Source organism: Macadamia integrifolia, chromosome 12 (genome assembly GCF_013358625.1).
Source record: "Macadamia integrifolia cultivar HAES 741 chromosome 12, SCU_Mint_v3, whole genome shotgun sequence".
Taxonomy (NCBI): Eukaryota; Viridiplantae; Streptophyta; class Magnoliopsida; order Proteales; family Proteaceae; genus Macadamia; species Macadamia integrifolia.
The window spans coordinates 21,459,900-21,461,992 of NC_056568.1; the positions used below are offsets into that span (position 1 = coordinate 21,459,900).

At 38.1% G+C, this 2,093-nt stretch overlaps 1 protein-coding gene across 1 annotated transcript; it reads right to left on the minus strand.

Annotated features, from left to right (window-relative positions):
* Positions 1-384: 384 nt before the first annotated feature.
* Positions 385-1,857, minus strand: LOC122057029. The gene is made up of 3 exons (XM_042619013.1): positions 1,561-1,857; positions 1,189-1,238; positions 385-1,101 (listed from the first exon to the last, which is right to left on the minus strand). Exons 1-3 carry the CDS (start codon positions 1,714-1,716, stop codon positions 582-584), a joined length of 726 nt encoding a protein of 241 aa, XP_042474947.1. The 5' UTR covers positions 1,717-1,857; the 3' UTR covers positions 385-581.
* Positions 1,858-2,093: the final 236 nt, after the last annotated feature.

Consider the following 2,093-nt stretch of genomic DNA (forward strand, 5'->3'; position numbering starts at 1 on the left):
TTGGATGTTCTAAATACAATTCCACACTTAGAGATTCATAGCTCATAGACTTGATTGTGGTTATTAGAGGAGGCTATTGCCACTAATCTGTGTCTATTGGAGCCCACAACTCCTCCTTGCTTGTTCCAGCCTCGGGGAGGAACGGAAATAAGCTGTTATCAGCCTCTTTGTCAAAGCCAATTCCTTAATTATCCACATGGGGGGGGGAGATGATGGTTATTATCCCTTTTTTTTTTTTTTTTTTTAAAGAATTTCTATTCTCAATGAAATAATCCTATTTAGCGAGAGGTCCACTTGGTCAAAGATCTTGGTCACAATATTTTTTAAGAAAATCAACTTCGATAAGAACACTACTCAATAATAATGTGATCAAGACAAGAAAAGGAAAACAAATTAATAAACCTAATCATGAATTAAATTCCAACTAGGCAACTAGCCATAAACATAATGTCCAATTCCCATGTTAAGCACAGGAAACAAATCCTGAATCCCTAACTTCTCCCTTAACTTCTCCCAAAAGTTCTACAAATCCTTTACAGAGAAGCAGATGAACTAAACTATTAAAGCAATGACCTGAGATCTCATGTATTCCCAGGCTTTCTAGCTCTCTTCTTCTTCTTTTTAGCATTTCCATTATCATCACCATCCTCTTCATTATGGGATAATAATAATGATGGAGTACTAGAAGAAGAATCACCAGAATTGATTTCTATAATTTCTCTTCCCTTCCCCCATAGAGGACCAAACCCCGTGTAGTAATAGAAATCGGAGGAGTGCATCTTTGAGTTTTTCGAGTAAGATCTCTTTCCACGACTAGAGACACAGCTACTGGGGTTGTTGCTCTTGTTTTTGATATCGTAAGACTTTAGCTGATCAAGGTGGTGCTCGCACATCGAGTGCCCTTGTTTAGCTTCTTTCTTACATTTCCATCCATTCCCATCTGTTTTATTGCAGTATATCAAGTTTATCCCTTCCTGCCTCGACTCAGAGTACTTCATTTCTTCAACCTCGTTTCTACTTTTCTTTCCTGAGATTAAATTGATAGTCGGAGGTGATTGCTTACAATCATCTTCCCGGCTGGATCCATTCAACAAAAGGATGCTGTGGACGATAATGTAATAATAATAAGAAGAAGAACCCTAAATTTTGGTATTAGAATTCAGATTATGGAAATTATTAATTCCTTACCTCTGTGCTGCATCAACTATTTCTCTTCCAATATCATCCTCCCTCCTTTCCTGCACAAAAACATGAAATCAATAACCAAACTTGTATCCTGGAATTGATAACCTCAGAAACCAATTTATCTAAATTTAAAGAAGAAAACCGAACTGATTAACAACAATTATGGATTCAACAAAACCTCTCATCCCCGATTGATGATATTGCACCTATTATAGAAACCCTAAAACGAAATCAGAGGCAACTGCTGAAATAATATTTCCTTTTTCTTCTAAGATCTAATCATCTGAAGAGTTAAAAGATCAGATCATGCAAAGGACGAAGAACAAACTGAGATGAGAAGTAGTAGGCTCTAATTAGGGGAGAGAAGTTTTGTACCTCGGAAGTGAAGGAAATCACATCCCATGGCGAGCGACTGAGCTGGCACACTTGCTTCGAGGGGCTGCTCTCTATTGGGCATGGGTTGTTGAGTAAAGGAAGCTGGGAAGGAATACAACAAATCTGGTACTTCTGGGCGTACTTGCGAATCCTCATATTGGGAGGTGGAGTCGATGGATACTAAGAAAAGGCAGATCTGGACTTTGGAGACCAGAGCACTCGTCTTGATGTGGCTTTGTTCCCTTTTTAACTTTCGCTCTAGCAGAGAGACTTGCAGTTTCTCAGATCCCTTAAAACCTAGACGAGCCTCTTTAATCCGTTCTTCTCTTCATAGATATATATAATAATAATTAAAAAAATAAAGTAACATATAAATATGAAAATTATTGAATTCCTAAAATGTCCTCCATATCGCTAATTATTATGATTATGTCAACCATCAACATGGAAAACCTTCTCTCTAATCTGGTTGCACAAGCCACCCCACCCCGCCCCGTCATTAAAGGAAGGTGAGACTTGAGGAAGGGATAAAG